Below are 23,301 nucleotides of genomic sequence, written 5' to 3'. Positions count from 1 at the left end.
TTCTAAGTTAAAATAATAATAAGAAAATGTATTCACTTAATGGAATTATATATCGATCTAACCAACAAATGGTGAGACAGTGGGTAGAGAGATTATATTCTCCCTATAACTTGTTTTGAATTCTTCTAGCTGCCTGAGGAGTAAGAGGATTCTGTCCATGAAGAAATAGGCAATATTTTTTAAATCTTTATGATTATAAAATATGAATTGCACATAAATTATCCAAAGGGAATTCTTAGATAACTTCCAAACAGAAGATAATGACCTTTCAGATCATCTCAAGTTTAAATTTTTACTGCCATCCTCAGATATGGAGAAGAATTTCTAGAGAATAAATATGAAAGGAGGCCCTATGTTTTGGAGGTTATCTAGACTTGTTAATAAAAGAGTTGCTCTTGATTAAATGAGTCTCTCCCTTTCTTTTGCTCAAATAAATCGGAAAATTCAATGTATCAAAACTCTGACTAAAATCCAAAGGTCAGGAAACACTCTGAATACCAAATGTAATCCCATCTACAAATGGTAGAGCTCCATGTTTTGCCAAACGAATCTCACAACTCCCCCAGAGTGTTCAGACTGAGCACCAAATAGGACAAATTGTCATCTCCTCCACTTGTGAACCTTAAGTAGTGCATAATTTACTGAAGAAACACTGTTGAAGGAATTTCAGATTCTTGGAAGACCCCTGGATTATAAACTCTAAACCAGAAGTAGCAGTGAGCCAGTGACCAAACAGAATCCAAAAGTTTGTACATCCAGAAAAGTGGTACCACCTTCAAACCTAGGTGGAGGGCCCCTATTCTGAGCTTGCACCTTAGAACTACCCATAAATTAGAAACCTACAAATTATGAATGTAATAAAACTTATCAATTCCAAAAAACGTTTCTGTCACTCAGAACCCAGTGATCAGGAATGACACTGGTAACTCATAAACTTAGAGACAGAAGAAACTGAAGAAACTCTGAACAAGATAAATCCTAAGAAGCCCATGCTAAGATATACCAATAATCAAACTTTTAAAAATTAAAAGCAAATAAGAAAATATTTTGAAAGTGGAGATAAACCATTTCCTATAGGAGGAAAACAATTAAAATTATAGCAGATTTCTCATCAGAAACCACAGAGGCAAGAAGGAAGCAACACATCATTTTTCAACTGCTAAAAGGAAAGATTCTATCAACATAGAATCCTATGTCCCAGAAAAAATATTTTTGAGAAATGAGGAAATGAAAACATTCTCAGATGAAGGGAAATCCAGAGGCTCTATTAGCAGCAGCTCTACAATAAAACAATGACTACAGTATTTCTCTAAAAAGAAAAGAAACTTTAAGTAAGGATTTTTAGAACATCAGGAAAAACAGCAAAAATTTGAATTAAAATACAGTAGATTTTCCTTTCCCTCTTAAGTTTTCTAAATATTGTTTGATGAATAAAGCAAAAATTCCACAACTTTTCATTGTGGACTAAATATATGTAAAGGATATATTTAAGAAAATTATATTATAAATAAGGTAAAAGGATGTAAAGGGAGGTTAGTTCCTATTGTCAAACATAACCATTTCAGAACACTGAGAAAACTGAGCAAAAGAAGGCAATAAATTGAAAAGCATTTATTTTTGAAAAACCTCCAAAACTTTGGGTAAGAACAATGTGAACTGTGTGACCTGCTTTCCTGATGTCTCTCATTTCCTCCCCACCCCAAGGACACACACAATTGGCAAGAATGGCAGTTCTGCCAGTACAGGGACGGCCATGAAAACAGCAGCTTTCCTGACATAGAGAGCAAGCTCAATTCAAGGTGGGAGGAGAAAACCACCTTTGCCATCTGAATGTGGCAGACTCAGATATGAATGGGGAAAACAGTTTTGCAGTACCAGTTGGGTCAAGAGTAGACCAGCCAGAAATTTAATGGGGCTGTCTGAGTTGATATAAACTCTTCACATTTCTGGCTGACTGAAAAATTATGCTTACTATGCTTTGTATAGCAGAGACCCTTAAAAGAGGCTAGCAAAAAGAAAGCCAGAGACTTTAGAACTGGCTGCACCCTGAAAGTAATTTCTAACACACATACACAGATGGATCAACACAGGCTGGAAGCCCTATTGTCTCCAGGATTTTTTTTCTGCCTACAACACTGTCAGATCTTGTAGTCTGTTTTCTGTTGCTATAATAGAAAATATGAGACTGAGTAATTTATAAAGAAAAGAGATTCATTTGGCTCATGGTTCTGGAGGTAGGGAAGTTCAAGATTAGGCTACCACATCAGCAATGGATTCATGCTGTATCATAACATGGTGGATGGCATCACATCGCAAGAGTGCATGTGAGAGTGGAGAATGAGCCCATGTGAAAGAGAGGAAAGAACAAAAGAGGCCAGCATAACAACATGCTCTTGTGAGAACTAATCCATCCTGAGAAAGCGAATCCAGTTTGACAAGAAAGACAATCCACCTGGAGCCTTACCTCCCAACACCACTATATTGGCAACCAAATTTCAACATGAGTTTTGGCAAAGACAAACTACATCCAAGCCATAGCACTGAGCACTAACCTAAAGCAGACTTGAGGGCAACCTGCAGGAAGCTTAGCTAAAAAATAATAATTTAAACCTGTTCATGGGTTATCAGTTGCTGCATACCACAGAGAATACAGGGTATGTAGTAGTTTAATCTCAGGCAGTTGCTAAAAAAATGAAAAAATAAACAAATAATCTTCAGAAAAATAAGAAAGAATCCAGATACATATGTTATACTATGATACACCTCATTTACCCAATATTCAATATAAAAAATCATTAAACATAAAAAGGAACAGGACCGTGCTACCTATATTCAGAGGAAGGGGGAAGGAAAAAGTCAGTATAAAATTCACTCTAAATGGGACCAGATATTGGATTTAGCAGTTATTTCAATAAGTTTTTATAAATATGATCAAAAATTAAGGACACACATGATAATGAGTCACCAAATAGGAAATATCAATAGAGAAACCAAATCAGAATTCTAGAGAAGTAAAGCAAAACAACTGCTTTGAAAAATCCACTACATGGGTCCAAAACTAGATTGAATGTATGAGAACAAAGATCAGGGAAGTTAATAATACATCCATTATAATGTATCCAATTCAAAGGACAGAGAGAAAGAGATTGCAGAAAAATGAACAGAGCCTCAGGGATCTATGAGACAAGGTAAAGTGCTCTAACACTAAGGGAAATTTCAGCAAGGGAGAGAAAAAGTAACAGAACAAAGTTTAATGAAATAGGGGCCAAAACCTTACCAATTTTTATTTTTAAAAATTAACTTGCAAATCCAAGAACTTTAATGAATCCCAAGTAAGTTAAACAGAAAGCGAACCATATCTAGGTAGGTAGTCAATTTTTTAAAGGAAAGAGAAAGTGAAGGGTTTGAAATTTTAGCTTACTTGAAACTTACTTATCCTTTTACTGATTCATGGAAATAGCTTAGAAGACTCAGTTTGTGGGCCATAAGCTCAAGACTTAATTGCTCACAGCACAGCAAGAAAGATATGCATCAGCATATTTTTACTGGTTCACCTAATGTCTAAGTCCGGTAGGGTCAATGTTTGCACATACAAACATTGCTTTATAGAAGAGGAACCAAAGGCAAAGGCCCAACTTATTTTGAGTAAGTAACAGAGCCAGTTTCCTTTTCTCTCCCCAGGCAGTGGGTAGTCCTATTACACTTTGACCAACTTAGTTGACTGACTAGCTACAGAAACAGCTTAGTGTCAGGAGATGGATAAGCTTTGCAATTTCAGCATGCACAGCAAGAACAATTAGGAATCCTGAGGTCTACTTCTTCTAACACAAAAGCAAGGGGAGAAAACAGAGCTATTGTGGAACAAAGTTGCTGTATTTTATCACAAGTAAATCAGCATTAGCCCTAAGCAGATTTTGAGATTTAAAGATGTATATGATATATATAAAGATGTATATCATAATTCCTTGAGTAACCACTGAAAAATAAACTTTAAACAAATACTTTAAAAAATCAGTGGTTGTCAGGGAACTGGGGAAAGGGGAAGAGGGAAAGACTGCCTATGGATACAAGATTTTGTTTTGGAGTGATTAAAATATTCTGAAAATAGTCATGATGGTTTCAAAATTCTGTGAATATATTTAAAAACACTGACCTGCACTATTTATTTATTTATTCATTTATTTATTTATTGAGGTGGGGTCTCACCATGTTGCCCAGGCTATCCTCAAACTTGTAATCCTCCTGCCTCAGTCTCCCAGGTACCTATGATTACAGGTACATGCCACCATACCCATCTTGAATTGTACACTTTAAAGGTACAATTTATAGTATGTAAATTATACCTCAACAAGTGAATTAAAATACTGATATAACACCAAAGATGGCAATTAAAGGGGAACACAGGAATAAAACAAATAGCAAGATAGATAAATCCAAACATACGAATAATTGCTTTCAATATAAACAAAATAAACACTTGATTTGAAAGACAATCTTGAGTGTCCCCCAGAGGCCCATGTGCTTGGTGTCTAGCTTGGCACTATTGGAGGGGTAGCAGAAACTTAAAGAGGTAGAAGCTAGTGGGAGGTCTTGGGTCATTGATGGCACGTGTTCAAAGAGGACTGTAGGATGCTAGTCTCAAATCTCCTTTTGCTTTCCATCTGCCATGAGGTAAGCAGCTTCCTCTGCCACAAGTTCCTGTCATGATGCATGCCTTTCGACAGGGCCAAAACAACAGGCCCAACTAACTATGCACTAAAACCTCCAAAAATTATGAGCCAAAATAAACCTCTCCTCTTTTTAAATTGATTACCTCTGGTGTTTTGGTATAGTAATGCAATTTGACTAACAGACTGTATAAAGCAAACAAGATCTACGTATATTAAAATTTATATATTAAAATATATAAATAGCCATCATGCAAATGATGGCTACAAGAAAACTAGAATGGCTATATGAAGATCAGACAAAATTGGATTTATAATGAGGAATATTAACAGATAACATAGATATTTCTTAATTCTAAAAGAGTTGATACATCTAGAAAATAATATAAACGCTTAACAACAGAACCACAAAATACATGATGCAAATACAATATAAAAAGGAGAAGTAGACAAAGGGATGACTCACTTATCTAAAAGGACTCTTGCTTAAGTGATGTGCATAAAAAATACAGCTACTGATGTGTAGCTAATAATAAAAAAAATACAGTTACTGTAGAGTTCCAGGAGAAATCAAAAAGATGTAATAAAAATCAGTGTACATCCCGTGTAGAGGTGCCTACCTATAATCCCAGCTAATCGGGAGGCTGAGGCAGGAGGATGAAAGTTTGAGGCCACCTGGTCAACTTAGAAGTATCCTGTCTCAAAATAAAAAATAAAAAAAGGTTGGGGATATAACTCTGTGATGAAGCAACTCTGGGTTCAATTCTCATTAGTGAGGTGGCGAGAGTGGTTTTTGTACAAACCTTTGATTTTAAAAAGCTCATAAATTTCATAATTACAACATTGACATGAATATACAAATTATATTATCTTCAGATTCCAGAACACTCTCCAATGAAAACTTAATGATTCTTTTCATCTCTTTTCCTTCTTCCTTTTAAGAATCAGTCCCAGGGACTGGGGCTGTAGCTTAGTAGTAGAGCGCCCACCTTGCACGTGTGAGGCACTGGGTTCGGTCCTCAGCACCACATAAAAATAAATAAAGATATTGTGTCCAAGTACAACTAAAAAAATATTAAAAAAAAAAAGAATCGGTCCCAAAGCTTACTGAAACTCTGAAGTGGTAGTGAAAATGTCACATGCTTACAAGCTATAAGAAAGTAAACTTGAATATATTCTTTTTATAATGTTCAAGCTAATCTTATTTAAACTGCCATTGCTACCATGTTGTATTTTTACAAAGATTATATATTATAAAAAATAAGATAATTTTTGAAACTTCTGTTTAATAAATAAATAAATAAATGATAAACATATCCCAGCTGGAAGTAATGTAATGCTCAAATAAATAAATGAAGGAAGGAATTTGTGCAAAGGTTAAGAGGTTGCCAACTTAATTTGTTTCAAGATGAATTCTATTTGTTATAACATATAAGGCATCATAAATTACGGTGTTTTAAACTATTCAGTCTTATTTCTCAATGTAATCTTATACTCAGGCAAAAACTAGCTTCTTTAAAGCTAAACTGTAAATTGGCAATGCGTGGTATAATAAATAAGATGGCAAGCTTATAAGACAATCTGCCTGCAAAAGAAAGAGTGGCTGATAATATTCTAAAACTTGAGACGTGAAAGAAATGTGTTTCATTTCAAAATTAGTTTATGACCCTTGTTTACAAGCTAAAAAGAAGAGTTTAAATAGCACTGCCCTTCTTTAATATAATTGATGTTGGTTTTGTTATTCTAAAATTAATAATATTTTAATAATTTGATAATTTAATATTAAATAATATGTCATTTTGAGGCTAGTAAATTTTATTATTTTTTAATTTGGGAATGTATTACTGATTAGAATAAGGAAAACAACTAGTAAATTAGGTTTTCAAGCTTTAACTTTTGTTACGTATTTAAGAAAAATTTATATTTCATTTCTGGGATAATGGTACCATTTTATAGACTGTAAAAAGTAAAATAACAAATTTTGATCTATACAAAAATTTGGAGTTATGCTCCAAACTAAGATAGATAGATAATAGACTTGTTGTTTTTTGTTTGTTTGTTTTTCCTTTCTGCTCCTGCTCCAAAGTAGAGCTAACCCAACCCATTCTCTTTCCCCAGTGGCAGCAGGTATCATATCCACAGCGTTCTTACCTCAGTCTGTGTGGTCTTGAAGACTTTCCCCTGACAGAACAAGGCTTTTTAAGTTTAATTTAGGCCAGAGTAAGGGGACAGGTCTGGATGCAGATCATATTTATTCTCTGTAATGGAGACAGATTTGGGAGAATTTTGCAAAGACTGCTATTCCCATTCCTTAGTTTGCACCAAGAGAAGGGATGATGGAGGATTTTCTCTAGATTCCCTCTGTCCTCCCCAGACCCTGATTGGGGTTCCTGGAGGAAAATCCTGCAAATAGAGGGGAGCTCCCCAATAACCATGATACCCCTCAAAAAATTCATAATCTTAAATTAGTCTACACTTGAATTACTCTAGTAATTCAAATTTCTAGTTTGAATATATAAATAAATCTAAAATAATCATGTGAATAGATTTTGAGAGGGTTTTTTAAAGATTAAATAACTTGTGGTCGCATATGGATTTCCAGTTTTCCCAGCACCATTTGTTGAAGATGCTATCCTCCCTCCATTGCATGCTTTTAGCTCCTTTATCAAATATAAGATAGTTGTAGCTTTGTGGATTAGTCTCTGTGTCCTCTATTCTGTACCATTGGTCCACCCTCCTGTTTTGGTACCAGTACCATGCTGTTTTTGTTACTATTGCTCTGTAATATAGTTTTAAGTCTATGCAACAAAATGAAACTGAATCCCCTCCTCTCGCCATGCACAAAAGTTAACTCAAAGTGGATCAAGGAGCTAGATATCAAATCAGAGACGCGGCGTCTGATAGAAGAAAAAGTTGGCGCTGATCTACATATTGTAGGGTCGGGCTCCAAATTCCTTAATAGGACACCCATAGCACAAAAGTTGATAACAAGAATCAACAAATGGGACTTACTTAAACTGAAAAGTTTTCTCTCAGCAAGAGAAANGTTTGTAGAACTACTTTTTTTTTAATTTAATATAATTTATTTTATTATTTTAATAATTAAATTAAAATCATTTAAAATTAAATAAATTTATTAAAATAAACATAAAATAAATTATATTAGTGATAGTTAAAACTGCATCATGGGGAGGAGTGCAGAAGAAAGGCATGTGTGGTTTTGAAAGGACAACAGGAGGGATCTTTGTGGAGATAGAACTGCAGTATATCTCTATTAGGATAGTAAGTACATGAAACTACACAAGGATTAGAATAACCAAATAAACACACACATACAAGTAAAACTGAGGAATCGTGATGATGAGTAGAATGTATCAATGCCAATGTTCTGGTTGTAATATGTTACAGTAGTTTTGCAAGGTGTTTCTTTCAATAGTACACAAGATCACTCTGAATTATTTCCTATAACTTCATGCAAATACATAATTACAAAGTAAAAAAACTTCAATTAAAAATATTTCAGTTGTTGAAAATGACTCAACAAATATTTATAGCTTATCTTTTGAAAAAGCAGGGAGGACCCTCAATTTGTAATTATTGTATTGAGTGAGGTATTTTAAATGTTGTTCTTTTGCTAACAGAGTAGGATTTCTAATGAAGTTTTCCTTGATTCTTTTTTAAAAATCCAAATACAAAACAATACTCGCTTTATTTAACTTCTTATTGGATGCTAACTTAAAAGAGTCAAAATGCACCTTCTTATTTTTAGTATAAATGATACTACGGTCTCTGTATTATTCTACAATTTTTTCATAATTATCTTGGAGATGTTTTTATTTCATTAAATACAATTCAATCCTATTGAATTGTATTTAATGAAATAAATTAAATAATTAAATTCAATTAAGTTCAATTCAATCTTATTGCTGCACAGTATTCCATAGTGAATGAAACACAGTTTTTACATCCATTTTGCTAGTGATTGACACTTAAGTTCTTTCAAATGCTTTTATTTGCCCATTCTGCACTTCTGGAATGGATAACAGGAAGCTAAATCCTGAGAAAAGAGGAATATGCATATTAAATTTTAATAGACACTGATATATTGTCCTCCAAAAAGGCTCTACTAGCTTATATTCCCACAAGCAGTATACTCATTTTTCTATGTCATCGATATTTGATATCATCAAGCTTAATTTTCAATGAGATTAAATTGGGAAAAACATATTCCCTTTTAAAGTAAAATTTTAAAATTTTTTTTAGTTGTAGATAACACAATACCTTTATTTTATTTATTGATTTTTATGTGGTGCTGAGGATCAAACCCAGTGCCTCACATGTGCTAGGCAAGTGCTCTACCACTGAGCCACAACTCCAGCCCCTAAAGTAAACTGTTTTGAAGCATAAACATGAATACAGAGTAATGCACAAGTCAATTGTATATTTAGCTCAATGACTTTTTACAAAGTGAGACTGCCAGGTAATCCTAGTCCATCTCAAGACCTGACGTATTACTACCAGCTCAGAAACCTCCATTGCACTCCTTCTCAGAACTCTCAAACATAACCACTGTCCTAACTGCTAATAACAAAGCAGTTTTGCCTTTTTTGAACATTATTTAAAGGAAATCATACAATATTTTCTTTTTGTTTCTTGCTTCTTTAGATCAGCATTATATTTGTTAGATTAGCCTAAGCCAGCGTGTGGCAGTACTTCATTCATTTTATTTTCAATATATTATTCTATTGCATGGGTATACCATAATAAATACACATTTTGCTGTTGATGGATAATTGTACTGATTTCAGTTTGGAGCTCTTTAAATAATTCTGGGTCATCAATATTCTCATACAAGCATTTTGGTAAATATTTATACACAAAAACATATACTTTACTGGTCATAAGATATGCATATATTTAGCTTTGTTATATAAAGCCCAACAGTAGATGGTCACATCAATTTACACTACCATCGACAGCAAATGAGAAATCAATAATCATATATCCTGACTGAAACTTGGCACTGTCAGTCTTGGCTGGGCCCAGTGGTGCACCCCTACAATCCCAACCACCCGGGAGGCTAAGGCACGAGGATCTCCAGTTCAAAGCCAGACTCAGCAATTTAGTGAGGCCCTAAGCAACTCAGTAAGATCCTGACTCTAAATAAAATATAAAAATGGGCTGGGGATGTAGCTCAATGTTTAAGCGCCCCTGGATTCAATCCCAGGTACCAAAAAAAAAAAAAAGTCTTTAAAAATTTGAACTACTCAGAAAGTCATGTAATTTTAACTTAATGTTGTCTTCATTTGAATTTTCCTGGTTAATAATGATAGCAAGCTGCTCTTATGTGTTTATTAGTCATTTGGATATTGTGCTAGGCAGCTTTCTGTTCCTATTAACCACTTACCTGAGGTAGTCAACTTTTAAGAAGAAAAGGCTTATTTTAGCTCACGGTTTTGTAGGTTAGTAGTTTATGGTTACTTGGTCCCACAGCCATTGGGCTTGTGGCAAGGAGCATCTGGCAGAGAAAGCTACATCTCACAGTAGCCAGGAAGCAAAGAGAAAGATAAGAAGGGGCACAGTCCCAATATCCCCTACAAGAGCACACGCTGCAATGACCTAACGTCTTCCCACTTGGTCTCACCTCTTAAAGGTTCCACCATCTCACAACAGCAACACAGGCTTCGGACCAGGTCTTTAATAAATGTGCTTTTGGAAACATTACAGATCCAAACTATAGCAGATATCAAGTCTTTGGCCAATTTTTTGTTGGGTTGCCCATGGATTCTTTATATATTTCGAATACAAATTCTAGAATTTATATATATATTACACACAAAATCATACATATATATGTTTATACATGTACATATTGAGTAGCTTGCCATTTTACTCTTCTAAAATTGTATTTTTATTAAGAGAAATTCTCAGTTTTAATAAGGTATGATTTATTAAGCCTTTCCTTTATCATCAGGGATTTTTCTATTCAGTTTAGGAAATCTTTGCTTACACCAAGATCAAAATATTATTTTATAGAAGTCTGATCCATTGAAACACTACTTCATGTTTCTCAAAATCAAAGTGTATGCATGTATACACATAAGTCTATGTAAACATCTGACTTTTATGCAATTTTTAGAGATTTGGGAAAGAGGGGAGAAGTGGGGAAAGGCTTGTTCTCGCTCTGACATCTTGATCCAATATCCTGGCTAATTTTCCAAACACACATTGAAATCTTTTAATCCCAAACACAAACAGCTGCTGGTATCATATGATCTAATTTGGAAACCTCTGCTTCTGAGATGATGTCATATTAAACTATCTTAATTTAAGACTTGGTCCCCATGTTAAATTGGCATCTGCATGACATATGTGAATAAATTTCATTCTCCTTTAAAATTATATTTTAGACTTTATTATTAGATCTCAAAATAATTGAAATTCTGCATTATGAGATTTCTACAAACACCTATCAACAATAATACAATCTTTTTTGCTTGGCTATAATAAGAAAGAAAAAGAAAAATTAACTTTAAAAAAATTAGTGCTAAAATTTGAAAATAAAGCAAAGAAATTCAAATGGCCCTGAAATATTATCTCCTTATTACTCAACCCTGAAATTGCTTCAATAAACAGACTCTTCTGCCAATATCAATAAATTCTGGAATAACAACACTGATTGAGAATGGCATTATAAATTCTAAGCTGAAATCTAAAATAGTCTCCAAAGAAATGTTCAATAGAAATTTTATAGAAAGAAACTCAATTCTGAAATAAAATAAACTATGTTCATAAGAATTAAATCCAAAGAGTTTAACAAAAAATTATTTCACGTACATCTAACTTGTTCTATGTGCCATTTTAGGCAAAGGAATACATGATCAAACAAGAGAAAAACATCGTATTTTAATATGCATATCTCTCATGGTAGTCCATCACTCAATGATATAAAAATATGTTTGAGAACATTAATAACACAGAGTTACATTTATCACTGACTTCAAAACATTAGAAAAATTAAGATATTGTCAGAGAATGAGAACAAGTTCAGGTATCTGAAAACTTATCTGCCTAAGTGATTCACTTGGAAAGAGAGGAACTGGCTAGAATTTAAGTGTACTAGAATCAAATAACTCTTAACAGATTTTAACTTATATCCCCAAACCAAAAAATTGAAATAATCCAGATGTCAGACTTGTGGAGACAGGAAAACACTGGGTTTAGCAGGAGCAAATTTTTATAATTTAGAGTCCTATTGTCCAATACAATAGCTATTAATCATCTGTGGCTTTTAAACTTTGAAATAATTAAAATTTAAAATAAAAATTCAGCTCCTCGGTCACACAAGACACATTTCTAGTATACAACAGCCACAAATAGCCTGTGGTTACTACATTGAACAGTACATATATGGATTATTTCCAACATCGCAGAAAATTCGGTTGGACAGCACTGTTCTAGAGAAAGGGAAGAGGCATGTCACTTCTGAAAAAAACAAAAAAACATTCTAAAAAGTGTCACAAAAAGTGGTGTTGATAATGGCAAAAAAAAAAAAAAAAGTTTTTTTCTCCATGGTTATTCTCATTCCATTCCATCTTATTTTCTCATCCTCTAGAAAACCTATTTCTCCATTTTTAACTCTTTCTCTCCCTACTCCTCACATTTTCCACTATTCTGTTTTCTTATTCCTAACCTCCCTTCTGGAACCACTTTTTCTAGCAACAAAAATGCAGTTCACTTTTAATAACATGATGCAATTTTTGAAGTTTAAAAACTATTCTCAACGTTAAAATTTAAGGAGCTGAATGAGCATTATTTCTAATATGTTTCTCCCTCAATACTAAATTTATAGAAGATTCACAAAAGGGGGTAGGGGGTAGGTGTGTGATTTTTCAGTGTAATTCCCTTCCCGTCCTGCCATAAAAGGGTTTCTCACCGTAGGAATCCGGGGTGGAAAAGATATGCGATTCTAGTTCCTTCTTCTGGGCAGATTTCTCTCTGCCCAGGAAGGGCTCCCTCTTCCAGGACTGCAAGTCCGCAGAGAACCCGGCTCTGCGATCCGTCTGCTGGACTTCTGCTGTCATCTAGCGGAGAAAACCTGCAAAGAGTTCCTGCGCCCCTGGCGGTTGCCAGGCGACGGAAGCAGCGCCCAGAAGGGCCAAAGGAGGAGGGCGCAGACTGAAGGATGCTGAAAGAGCCGTAACAACCCTGTCTCCTATTGGCTGAAGAACTCCCCGCGATCGCCATTAGCCAATGACCGGGCGCTTACGGATTACGTAGGACGCTGTGTGACTCCGCCCATTCAGCTTCGCGTCTGGAGACCGTGGAGGCCTGAGTTAGACGCTCCAGCGCCTCGACTGACCCATGTGTACCCTGCAGCTCTTGATGCTGCCAGTGTTCGTCCTGATGCTCCCTGAGGGCGCCCAGCATCAGCCCTCTTTTTTCCCAACGGGGGCAGTACCCACACCTGCAGTCCTGGGGCCGGTGACGCAGGGCGGGACCCCCCAATCCTCTTCGGTAGAGACTGCAACTCCCCAGGACGTGCCTGGGATTTTTAACGTGGGCCCTACTCCTGTGACCCCCTCAATGCCTGGGAATAGGACCATGGACCTCTTCCCAGGTGAGGAGAAGGATTATGGGATGGAAACTATTGACTTAACAGATCTAAAATTCTACGAACACAGTTGCCACAAAGCGGAAAGCGCTGTAGGAAAAGAGGGCGGGCGGGTGCGGGGGTTAGCACCTGGATGAGTTTGGGCATCCATTTATGCCACTTTCTCTCTTTTTGTTGCACTTTGATAGTCTTACCGATCTGTATCTGTGACTTGACTCCTGGGGCCTGCGATCTAAATTGCTGCTGCGACAGGGACTGCTATCTTCTCCATCCAAGGAGCGTTTTCTCCTTCTGCCTTCCAGGCAGCGTAAGGTGAATCCTAAAGGGGATTGAGCCCTCGATTGGGTAATATTTGCAAGTGGAAAGAGTTAGACTTCGTGCCTCCTAACCCTATTTGCACTCCTAGAATGTTACCTTGTTTTTTGTTTTTTTTTTTTCCCGGGAGTGACCTTCCTTTTCTAACTCTCTAGAACAGCTAAGACTAGGAGGACTTTGGTGTTGCACTGTGGTTGCCCAAGAATTCTCTCTTTGGCACCTGAGATGCCAAAGTATCTGAGGGGCACTCTTCTTTACACCTGCCTCTCCCCTCCTAAATATCCTCATCCTCTTTCCTCACAGGTCTTCAAGCTGGGTGTGTGTAGATAATTCTCTTATCTTCAGGAGTAATTCCCCGTTTCCTTCAAGAGTTTTTACCGATTCGAATGGAATTAGACAGTTTTGTGTCCTCGTGAACAACTGTGAGTAAAAACATGTTGGCTGTTCTTATTACCTAACATTTTTTGAGAAGTGACTCTGTTTTTGGCTTTCCCATTTCTTTTTTAAACTATTATTTTTATGCTTTGAATCTCTATCACTTTCCCTCTCCTTCTACCCATTCCTCTGCCCCCCTCTCTTATTAGAGAATATTTGAAACTTCTTAAGCCCTATTGACTATGGATCAGATAATGCATATGGAACTTTAATTTCAATGAATTTAATTTTAAGGCTTGTAGTTCATACAATCACAGATAGACTATATCCCCCCGACTTGCTCAATCTCCACCAAAACACTCACTGAATTCCAAGATTCTGACATATCATAGGCACCGAATAATACTTGCATGAATGTTTTTAATGAGTCTTTGCCTACCCTGTTTTTATTTCATGAAGCAGCAGTGTAGGGGAAAGAGCATTAGATAGAAACTAATAACTTCTATTTTCTTACCACTTGCACAAACTTGAACAAATCCCTTACTTCTAAGTTTGTTTCTTCAACTATAAGGTGAAAAATTTATATCACTGTTAATGGATATGAAAGTGCTATATAACCGTAGAATGCAATAAATAAAGATGCAAAGTGGTATCATTGGGGTTTTTTAATGGACTTAAAAATTTTTTAGTGATGGTTTTATCATTTCTAAAAGATTTGAAACTATAGTCAGCTCATCCTGATTTTTATCTGAATTTTAGAAAAGAAATCCCCAAAATTATACTTGTCTCAGAAATGACAAGTTTTTGGTTTGAGAGTACTTGGATTTGAAAGCAGTTATCAGGAGACCTATGGCCATTTAGGTTGTCCTTTCCAAACTTTCTGCTGCCTTCTAACTCCAGCCTTATGATCATATTTTAGGACTATTGCCATAGCATCCAACTGGTGCTCCCTACTTTACTCTCTCCTTCTGTCTCCCATAGCATCCTACACATAGCTTCTGGACCAGAGGTTCTGAACTTTCTTTCACCACCAAAGCTTGAAAAATATGGCTACTTCCAATAGTAATAGGGGATCATTATATCAATGTACTTTCCCTGAATGAGTCTGGGAAATGGATTCATGTTTAGTATGAAAAAGGCAAAAGCTCCTCTTGGTCTTCATTTTGCCTATCTTCTTTACATATACGCACCTAGCAAACTTACACAGCCATAGAGAATCACTTTGCTAGATTATTAATTCCATAATACTACATTATGACGTTTCCTTATTCAAAAAACTCCAATGACTTTCCATTACCTAAAGAATAATGTCCAATTTCTTTAATCTGACAGTGTGGTTTTCTAATAGTTAAGCCAACTCTCCTTTCCAGGATTTTGTCCATCACTCTCTTTGATCCTCTGTTTTGGCCAAACTCATCTATTTAATGTCTTCAAGATATGCCTTGCATTCCTCCCAAGTTTGTTTACTTTTCTCCTTGACCCAAGTGTTCCCCTTTTCTTTGCATTTTAAAATCCCTACTCCTTGCAAGAATCTTTTCTTGCTCACTGCAGTTGGAAGTGATCTCATGTTCCAAAATCCTGAGGCACTCATAAAGTCATTCCCTTGGAACTCAGAGGAGTTTTTTGTTTGCTGTCAATTTATATAAATATCATGTCAGAACCTGGAAAGTATGAACCACATCATTATTTGCTACAGTCTGAATCTTCTGATAATGATCAATAAAGGATGCTATTGGTCCAAGTCTGTGTAGCATGACAAAGTGGGGAAAACCCCTGACCAGGAATAAGGAGATACTGTGGTATACTCCTGGCTCTGACTGCTGGCTGTGTGACCCTTTGCAGCCCATTTACCTCTGAGTGTCCAGATTTCCTAATGAGATTGGGTCAGATGGTGTATAGGCTTCCTTCCTCATCTGAAATTGTACCTTTAAACTCTCTTAGGTATAGTATATCATGTATGGAGGCAGACCTTTTTAGCAAAATCTTTATGTATCCTCTATAGCCTATGTTTCTTGTTTGCATTATCCTTGTTTATCATCACTTCTGCCAATATCTGTACACTGACATTAGAGAGAAAATGTCAATTTTTCTCTTTACTGATTTAAGCCATGAAAAAAATAGCGAGATGGTTATTTACCATCTCAGCTCATCTTCTTTCTTAGTTTTTCTTGTTATTTTAACTTTTATTTACAAGGATAGAAAAAACTGTATTTTGTATGAGGTAAATACTTCTTCTATGTGGTTTTCAGGGCATGAGTTCTGAAGGAAATGATAAACAGCTTCTTGAAGCTTCAGAGTTTGGAGGCTTCAGGCCCTGGAAGATTTCTGGTCTGATCAGAGGTGGAAGGTGGTCTCCAGACCAGTGGCATATTAGTCACCTGTTTCAGAACAGGGCATTTCAAATTCTAATATGCATATGCATCACCTGCAGATCTTGTCAGCATGCAGATTCTGACTCTAGGTTTGAATGCCTGAGAGTCTGCATTTCTGACAAACTCCCAGGTGACAGTAATCATGCAACTCACTCTGAATAGTAAGAATCCAGGAAATGTATAGATTATCAGTAGTCCCTGGAATTAAGAGCTATGTTTATTTCATGCTGTATTGGAAAGCTGAAAATTCAAATAATTGAGATGTTGTGGTTGCAGAGGATAAAGGTCAAACTTATTTAATGTGGAATCCTTATTAGCTTTCAGTGACTCTGTTCTTGTTACCTTTTTGATTCTGTTCAAATGACCATATTTATATGAAGAATGAAACAAACTTGAACATGTTTTTGCTATGTTCTTTTCTCAAGTTAACAGGAGTGGTAATCATCTATCATCTGCTACCCTCTGAGCAGAGAACAGCACCAGGGCCTTTTCCTTACATCTCTGTCCTGGTTCTGAAGTGCTGTAAAGAGATGGCTGCAGAAGCTTAGATAAGTTTATACATTGCTATAATAGGAATTATATCATTGTTACAGAAAATACCTTTTTAGAGTATCTGAAATCTTGAATGTAGGAAATATAAGGTGAAAGGAATAAAACCAACAAATCTATATGCTTGAGATGTGGAAACATTTTCATTGGAACTAGTCAGTTGAAGTTTCAAGGAAACAGAATGGGGAGAAAAGATCAGATATTGCCTCTGAGTTTGCCATGTTTCTATGGAAACAGTACCACTTTGTTGCTTCACTCATCTGAAACAGACAAATAAGGAGCATTATTGAGCGTCCCTTTTTTGTCACAAGTTGCTAATCATGCACATTCTTGGAGTTTAAAGACTTGGAATTGACATTTATTGACCATATTCTTAACTTAGATCTTAATATGAAAACAGTAATCCAATTACAGGTTACAAATAAATTTCTATTATGAGGTAATAGAAATTTGAATTATTATTATCTCTGAAGGTGGAGGATTGATTTGGAACCTTCTAGAAAAATGTTCTATAACTTGATCTGGGTGGTAGTAATACCAGTATATGAATTGGTAAAAATTCTTTTGAGTTTATACTTTAGTGCATTTATACACATAAATGTATGCATATTATACTTCAGTAAAAATATTTTTAAAAATTAGTTATTTGGGGGCTGGGGTTATGGCTCAGCAGTAGAGCACTTGCCTAGCACGGGCAAGGCCCTAGGTTCAATCCTCAGCACCACATAAAAATTAATAAGTAAAATAAAGGTATTATGTCCAACTACAACTAAAAAATAAATATTAAGAAAAAAATTAGTTATCTGGCATGCCATATATTTAAAAATATTTTTTTTTATTTTAACTAAACTTCTTTTCTTTTTAAAAACATTATAGCAAAATTAAACTATTCCCAGAAGCTCCAAAAGGTCAACGCAACCAACTTCCAGGCCCTGGCTATAGAGTTTGGAGGCGAATCCTTCCCTTCAGCATTGCAAACTCAGTTGCCACCACTTTTTTACAGAGTGAGTCTGGGGATAGGGATGGAATTGTTTGGTCTTTTATTTCCTCTCATCATAAGACTATTGGCAAGGTATCTTTGTGACCTCCCTGACTTTTTTGGAGGACAGTGCCAACCATGTAAATATAAACAAGCCACTGAATTAATTTTTGTTTCTACTTTTTCTTTTCTGCTATAATTTAATTCAATTTCACTGTGAATAAATGTCTCCCATATTTTTATTCAGGCTGGGGACCCCATTCTAACTTACTTCCCCAAGTGGTCTGTAATAAGTTTGCTGAGGCAGCCTGCAGGAGTGGGAACTGGGGGACTCTGTGCTGACAGAAATCCTGCAGGTGAGTCTAGGGTAGAAATACCAGCCTTATTGGCTCAATTTAAAATGGGATTGATCATTTTCCATTGCCTTAATTCTTTGTGTTCTAAGGTTTCCTAGAAAGTAAAAGTACAACCTGTACTCGTTTCTTCAAAAACCTGACAAGTAGCTGTACATTTGATCCAGCACTGGATGCTGCCTCTTACTATAACTTCACAGTCTTGAAGGTGGGTGTCCTTCTCTCTGCACTCTTGTCACCATCATTTGAAGAAATATGAAAGAAAATAGGGATATACGTCCATAATAAAACATTGTAACCCTTCTGGCTAGTGGGATTCGCTTGGGAGAATAAGAGGAGGTTTTCACTAAACCTCTTGCTATTCAATAGAGCTCTGTCAGGGTAGGTAAGTATTGTAGTCTATCCTACCTCCCATCTAGCTCTATTCCCTGGCATTTTAGTGTAAGGTAGAGTCAAGTGGAAGAGAGTAAGCAAATCATTCTAATATGTTGATCTCCCCAACCCCTCAAACAAAGTTGTTGGTGGTAATATGAAACTACAAGGTCTGTATGTGCACACTTTTGATTTCACTATTTACTTTATAGATTCCAACAGGTATGACTGATCTGCAGAATATGAAGGTATGATGCCATTCAACAGGAAAAAGGAAAAATTATATTTGGCTCCTTTACATATAAGGCAATTTTAGTCAAGATTATAATGGCAGAAGAAAATGTGACCTTGATGTATCACAATCACGTGGGCTTGGGATGGGCTTTTTGGAGATTTTTTTTTTTTTTAACAGGTAAGAGGGCCTCAATTAATCTCTGAGGGAGTGTCTGATAGAGTATTTCTAAAACTTTTATCCTTATTTTATATCTCATAAAATTAGTGTTTTGGAAATATTTTTTGAAATGTGCTGATTTAGAGTGACTTGAACTTAAGTTATAAACTGGCAGTAGAAGGAGAGAGAAAAGGGATAGTCAAAGGGATGGGAAACTCTCATTTTAGCATCATACGTAGCTAGAAGAAAAAAAATGGAGCTTTCAATTTTAGTTGCTTTTTGCTCTTTCTCTTGCTAGTTCCAGGTTCCTGTAACACTTGCCTCACAGGCCAGTCCTCCGCTGTTGGTTGGAAACACTTGTCAGAATGCTGTTTCCCAGGTAGGGATGCTGTACAGATGATGCATGTTGACCAGCATTGCCAGAGGTGCCTCATCTTGGATTAATTGCTAGACTGACCCTGCCTGAATTTTAAAGAGATGAGCATATGGCTTCCTCCCTACCATTATTCAGTCATGTCCATTGCCACAATCCTCCAGGATTTCAGGTTCACAACATTGAAATTATTTCTGACTACTCTTCCTTTGCCCAGATGCAGTCTGTTACTGGCTTTTACTGCCTGATCACATTTTCTTCTGTTGACACAGGTAGAGTCATCTGAAAGTCTGAAATAGATTAATCAGTTTCTGTTCCTCTATTCTCTCTTCTAATGAATCCAACCAAAGAAGTAATAATTATCTTACAGGATCATTATGAAGAATGTGCTCAGAAATTTAAGGTTACCTTTAATTACTTGTGACTTTTATTCCCAGCTGTCTTTAAAAATTTTTTTTATTTGTTTTTTTTAGATATACATGACAGTAGAATGTATTTTGACATATTGGAGTCTTGCTATATTTTCTAGACTAGACATGAACTCAGGATCCTCCCTGAGTTGCTGTGATTGCAGACACCAGCTACTGTGCCTGGCTTCCTACTATATTCTTATTTATTGTCAGACATTGTGGAAATCAAGTAACTCAGTTTTTGTTCAGTACTCACCTCTGCCTCTGTTTCTAGTTCTTGGCCCAAATCAAAACTTATTTTTCTTAAACTCACCCTTTCCATGAACTCTTTCAAAAAGTTCTATTCAGCCTCTCTTTATATACAAATATAACTAATAAAACCCTCTTATTTTTTTCATGGTATTTGTTTTTGACATGTTTAAGATTACTTTTTCTGTCACAAATTCAGTTTGATTATACATAGAAAATCTTCTATCCCAAACATAATCAGCCCAATAACTATTTTATTAATTGATTCTTTTACATTCCAGGTCATTTATGATATAGAAACCAATGGGACCTTTGGAATCCAGAAAGTTTCTGTCAGTTTTGGACAAACCAACCTGACCATTGAGCCAGATGTTTCCTTACAGCAAGAATTCATCATTCACTTCAGGGTTAGAGCCCTTCTCTATAGAGGACTGTGGGGGGTAGAATTATCAGGTTAGAAATAATCCTTTGCTTCTATAATCCATCTTTAATAGAATAAGGATCAGAAAACCTAGTTCATGATGCCTTGAGATTACATATTTCTTAATTTAAGTACAGGAGATGGTATTCAACATATTTATTAACATTTTCTCTGATTCTGTCTGAAACCCAGCAAAGAAGTACTTAGGTCAAAACTCTGTTTTAAATAGTCATTTTGAATCATGAACTCAGCATCCCACAGAAATTCTTTTAACTAGCTTTTCTCATATTTCTGAACATTTTATCATTTTATTTCCATTAAATTTAAGTTTCTAGTCTTTTTTTTTTTTTTGGTACTGAGGATTGAACCTAGGGGCACTTAACCACTGAGCCACATCCCTAACCCTTTTTTGTATTGTATTCAGAGACAGGGTCTTACTGAGTTGTTTAGGGCCTCTCTAAGTTGCTGGAGCTGGCTTTGAACCCCCGATCCTCCTGCCTCAGCCTCCCAAGCCACTGGGATTATAGGTGTGCGCCCCCACACCTGGCTAAGTTTCTAGTCTTTTGGCTTTCTTCTACTTCTCTCCTGTCTTTGAACTTGGCAGAGTTCTTCACCCTATGACAACCAAGTCCTGTGTCTCTCACAGTTCATCCCTGGAACGTCTGTAGTTCATTGAAATGTATTTTAAAATCACATTTAAATTCCTCTGAGTACAGGTAGGATAATTAAGTCCCTAAACAATAATGGTGCCAGGTGCAATGTGCACACCTGTAATCCTAATGGCTTGGGAGGCTAAGGTATGAGCATGGCAAGTTCAAAGCCAGCCTCGGCAACCTAACGAGGCCCTAAGCAATTTAGGGAGACCCTGTTTCAAAGTAAAAAATAAAAAGAGCTGGGGAGATTGCTCAGTGATTAAGCACCCCTTGGTTTAATTCCCAGTGCCCAAAAGTAATAATGATGATAATAGTAATTTTTAAGAAATGGAGTTAAAGAAACCTTGGTAGTAATCCTTGGTAAAATTAATTTATAGTAAATTTCAATATTTGGATCACTCAATTTATTTTAGTGAAAAATAAATAAAGGAGAAGCTAGAATATAAATTACAAAATACTATACTGTGGAAGGAAGCCAGATTGTTCAGTGCAGCTCATTTATTGCATTACCTTAAGGAAAGATTTGAAGCTAGGCAGTGGAAGGTAGAAAAGCATGCTTTTCACAATAAGTGACTTTTCTTCACTCCTCCTGCAGGCCTTTCAACAGAGCACGTCTACTTCTCTTACTGGTCCTAGAAGTGGGAATCCAGGCTATATTGTTGGGAAGCCACTCTTGGTTCGAACTGGTGATACAAGTCACTCAGTATCCTTTTGGAGTTGGGTGTCAGTTGCAGCTTAACGAGAAACGCTGCAGCCGCTGATCTTTTGGATTTTCCAGTTCTCAAGGTTCCTTCAATTTTAAGTATTCAGTATCTTTTTTACTCAATGATTAATACACTGTGTTCCCAAATGCCAGTGGTTCCAAAAGTTTTTAAATTTCTGTTAGGCTGTCTGAAGATGAGAATTGCATTAATTTTTGCTCATTTTAATTAGATACATATATACTGATAATATGGTTAACTATTTTTGGAAAAAAGAATAATTATGTGGTTTTTAATTACTACAGGAAAAAAAGCACAAAGTTGTAACTTATGTCCTTATAGTAATAAAATTCAAATATTATTATGGGAATAATGGCAGCATACATTTTCCAATCCTGCCTCTATCAATTTCTATTTTCTGTTATGCTCTCCTTGACCATAACTTTTTCACCTCAGATGACCCTCTTGCAAAGCCAGGGATATGGAACTTGCTCTATTAAGAGACATGAAGTACAGTTTGGAGTGAATGCAATATCTGGATGCAAGTTCAGGTGATACTTTGCTTCTGTAACATTTCCCACAATTTTGTCTCTGCTTGTAGGGAATATGTTGGTGTGGTAACTTATTAATACTTTAAGTGACAGTTCATAAGAATGCGGTTAGAAATAGTCTTTAAATTAAATAATATTGTATTTTTTCTGATAAGAATTCTTAATGCCTACCAAGTATTATTTTCTCTAATCTATTTCATAATATTATTTCTAATGTTTGGATTCATATACTAATATGGTTATATGTTAGCATTGGCCTCCATCATGTTTAATTACAGGCTGATGGAAACAGATTGCAGCCGCTTACAGCAGGAGATTTGTCAGACCCTGAATGGAAGGCCCACACCAGAGCATGTTGCCATCTTTGGTAATGCTGACCCAGCTCAGAAAGGGGGGTGGACCAGGATCCTCAGAAGGCGTTGCAGTGTTTCAGTAAGGAGAAATACATTTTCTGATAGTGATTTGTTTTCCAAATTTATATGTTATGGAAAGTAGGGTTAAAATCATCCTTGTTTCTACAGATAATGTGTTTGTCATACAGGAAGAATGTAAGAAAGCATGCTTATTTGAAGTCATTATTTCAAGTTAGGTTTACACCTAACTTATTTACTTTACTTAGAAAAAAATTTTGAAGGCTGTAGAAAGATGGATTTATTTCTGATGCTCTATTCTCTTCTATTGATCTATGTGTCAGTTTTTATACTAGTACCACACTAGTCTTGCTTACCATAACCCTGTAGTATATCTTGAAATTAGGTGTGGTGACACTTCCAGCTTTGTTCTTTTTGTTCAAGTTTCTTTGTCTATTTGGGGTGTTTTGTACTTCATAGTAATTTTAGGATTTTTTTTTTAATCTCTGTGAAGAACCTCACTATTTTTGTTTGGTTTTTGTTTTTATGGGGGTTTGGTTGTTGTTTTGTTTTTTATCTTTTTTTTTTTTTTTTTTTTTTTTTTTT

At 35.8% G+C, this 23,301-nt stretch overlaps 2 protein-coding genes across 3 annotated transcripts in view; one reads left to right on the top strand and one right to left on the bottom strand.

The window, feature by feature from the left end:
* Positions 1-12,766, bottom strand: part of LOC107149929 (ectonucleoside triphosphate diphosphohydrolase 1-like) — a 107,449-nt gene extending 94,683 nt beyond the window's left edge. Inside the window, exon 1 of the mRNA XM_015494840.2 lies at positions 12,604-12,766. Within this exon, the coding sequence (XP_015350326.2) occupies positions 12,604-12,751 (148 nt within the window). The 5' untranslated portion in view covers positions 12,752-12,766. The remainder of the gene's footprint in view (positions 1-12,603) is intronic.
* A 191-nt stretch (positions 12,767-12,957) lies between these two features.
* The window catches only part of Tctn3 (tectonic family member 3), a 25,114-nt gene continuing 14,770 nt past the window's right edge, over positions 12,958-23,301 (top strand). The window contains exons 1-12 of one of the 2 annotated variants that reach the window (XM_015494563.2): positions 12,959-13,287; positions 13,470-13,593; positions 13,900-14,018; positions 17,769-17,896; positions 18,119-18,227; positions 18,317-18,432; positions 18,809-18,844; positions 19,286-19,366; positions 20,301-20,426; positions 21,689-21,796; positions 22,251-22,345; positions 22,624-22,777. In XM_015494563.2, coding sequence (XP_015350049.1) covers positions 13,032-13,287; positions 13,470-13,593; positions 13,900-14,018; positions 17,769-17,896; positions 18,119-18,227; positions 18,317-18,432; positions 18,809-18,844; positions 19,286-19,366; positions 20,301-20,426; positions 21,689-21,796; positions 22,251-22,345; positions 22,624-22,777 — 1,452 coding nt within the window. In that variant the 5' untranslated portion in view covers positions 12,959-13,031. Of the gene's footprint in view, positions 13,288-13,469; positions 13,594-13,899; positions 14,019-17,768; positions 17,897-18,118; positions 18,228-18,316; positions 18,433-18,808; positions 18,845-19,285; positions 19,367-20,300; positions 20,427-21,688; positions 21,797-22,250; positions 22,346-22,623; positions 22,778-23,301 lie in introns of both variants that reach the window. The other variant, XM_048807050.1, reaches the window with a different exon arrangement.

This window comes from Marmota marmota, unplaced genomic scaffold (genome assembly GCF_001458135.2).
Source record: "Marmota marmota marmota unplaced genomic scaffold, marMar, whole genome shotgun sequence".
Classification (NCBI taxonomy): Eukaryota; Metazoa; Chordata; class Mammalia; order Rodentia; family Sciuridae; genus Marmota; species Marmota marmota.
The sequence above is the reverse complement of the archived record's forward strand: the minus strand, read 5'-3'. Positions and strand labels throughout refer to the sequence as shown.